Below are 2342 nucleotides of genomic sequence, written 5' to 3' on the forward strand. Positions count from 1 at the left end.
TGTTGTTATTTTTGCTGCAGTTGTCGCTGTTCTTCCCCTTATCCTCCTCCTCCTCCTCCTTCTTGTTCTTGTTGTTCATCTTCTTGTTCTTGTTCTTGTTCTTGTTCTTGTTCTTCTTTTTCTTCTTCTTCTATGCCCCTACCGTCCCTCTCATCACCATTTTTCCGCCACTACCACAGCCATGCAAGACCCCACATCCAAAAGCTCGTAGGATAAAAAGCATTTTTTCTTCTTTGTCCGGCATCTGGTACTTTACAGTGTCTAGGGGAGAAGCAAACGTGTTTTCTTGTTTGTTGTGTCGCCAGTTGCATGGTTATCATATTGCTTTTGTCTAAAGCTTCTCTGACCCCCTCTATCTTTTCTTGGGCCCCGCCTCTTCCTCTGTATCCATCTGAGGTTGTATGCTCTTGCTGCTCTACTGCCTGGTGGTAGTTTTGATAGAAGTCCAAACCATTTATTTCATTCCTTGTTTATCTATGCACTTCAAGCAGGGAGTTGAGCACACTTATTTTCTATCTGATAAAAGATACCCTCTTTCAATGTGTTCCTGTATCTCAGAAAAAAACTACCCCCCCCCACCCTTTCTGAGTACTCTCACAGGGGGTGGATGGGGGGTGCTCTGGTGTGGTTTGCTCCTTCTTACCTATTAAACATCTATCGCGTACCTTATCTCGCCTTCTTTTAAGTGAGTGTTATTTATACGGGGTGCCCACTACAGATGGAATCGGCCGATATGCCGATCGCCCGACTCGGTCGCCTAAAAAACAATCGTATTTGTTTTCAGTGTCAGGCGACGAGTTGGATGATCGGCCCGAACCAACCGTAGTGAGCACCCCGTATTACTCTCTTTTAACACATCGATTCTTCGGCACTTATATGACCTTATTGCGTTGCACGTGCTGCGAAACTCTTATTAAAACTAAAACTAATGTACTCCCACATCTCAGAATAAAACCATCCTGCCCCCCTCCCCCCCCCCCAACATGTAAGACTTACATGTACTTACCCTGCTCATAGTCCGGGGCTATCCGCGCGTTGTAGGTACTGGAGTTGACGATCAGGATCTCCAGCACGTCTTGTCTGTGGACACAGGGAGAAACAGGGATAAACAGGGACAAAAAAGGGGTAAACAGGGAGAAACAAGGAGAAATAGGGAGAAACAAGTATTAACAGGGGCATAGGGGGAAACAGAAACAGGCATAAACAGGGATACAGGGAGATACAAGGATATACTGCGGAAAAACAAGGAGAAACAGGGAGAAACAGGGATATACAGTGATATACAGGGATAAACAGGGATATACAAAGAGGAATAGTGATAAACAGAGATAAACAGGGATACAGGGATAGTCAGTATAGGGGGGAAAACAGGGATAGAAGGAGAATAATGGACAAAGACAGTCATGTATCAGGGAGAAAGACAGTAAGATGTTAGATAAAAAGACAGTAAGGTATCAGATAAAAAGAGAGTAAGATGTCAGGGAGAAAAACAGTGAGGTTTTAGGGAGATATCAAGGTGTGGTATCAGGGAGAAAGACAGTAAATTATCAGATAAAAAGACAGTAAGATATTAGGGAAGAAAGACAGTAAGGCATCAGGGAGAAAGGCATTGATACATCAGGGAAGAGGACGACAAGATCTTCGATACACTAGCCTTCTTAACCCGTTCACAAGCTAAATAATATGTTCACAAGCTAAACCAGAACTCCAGTACGTTAGTGTTCGTAAGAGTTTTACGGCACTTGTAATGCATTTGGGCATACGAGGGCCGAATATTAAAGGCGTCTCTAGGGAGTATCATGCAAATAAAATTAGGAGAGAAAGGGGCGATAGACGTTTAATTGAGAAGAAGTAGCAAACCACACCGGAAACCACACCAATCATCGATGGGAACAGAGAAAACGATCGCGTTGGGACACCAGGGATGAACCAGAGACGATTGTAGATAGACCAGTCTTTTACGTGCTAAAGACGAGAATATGAATGCAGTCATATAGGGATTGCGGTATGAGGTTATGAGATATCACGTTTTTGATGTAAGCGCACTGTGTTCTCCCAGTAGGATGTCAGATCCAAACGCAGACAGAGGAGATAATTTTTTGTCGAAACATTTGGCTGTAGAGGTGGCGAGCTGAAGATAATATGTATTCTAAAAAATATTGTAGCAGGCACGTTCCGAGTGTTTCATATATTTGTGTGTGTGTGTGTGTGTGTGTGTGTATGTGTTTATGTGTGTGTGTATAGTGTGTAGATGTGTGTGTATGTGTTTGTGTGTGTATCGTGTGTGTAGATGTGTGTGTGTGTGTGTGTGTGTGTGTGTGTGTGTGTGTGTGTGTGTGTGT

General features: G+C 43.5%; 1 protein-coding gene across 1 annotated transcript in view; it reads right to left on the reverse strand.

The window, feature by feature from the left end:
• The window catches only part of LOC101859788 (gamma-aminobutyric acid receptor subunit alpha-3-like), a gene marked incomplete in the record, with an annotated part of 175432 nt that overhangs the window by 30951 nt on the left and 142139 nt on the right, over positions 1–2342 (reverse strand). The window contains 1 exon segment of the mRNA XM_035970178.1: positions 1007–1080. Coding sequence (XP_035826071.1) covers positions 1007–1080 — 74 coding nt within the window.

The sequence above is a fragment of the Aplysia californica genome, unplaced genomic scaffold, assembly GCF_000002075.1.
Source record: "Aplysia californica isolate F4 #8 unplaced genomic scaffold, AplCal3.0 scaffold00231, whole genome shotgun sequence".
In the NCBI taxonomy this organism is placed as follows: domain Eukaryota; kingdom Metazoa; phylum Mollusca; class Gastropoda; order Aplysiida; family Aplysiidae; genus Aplysia; species Aplysia californica.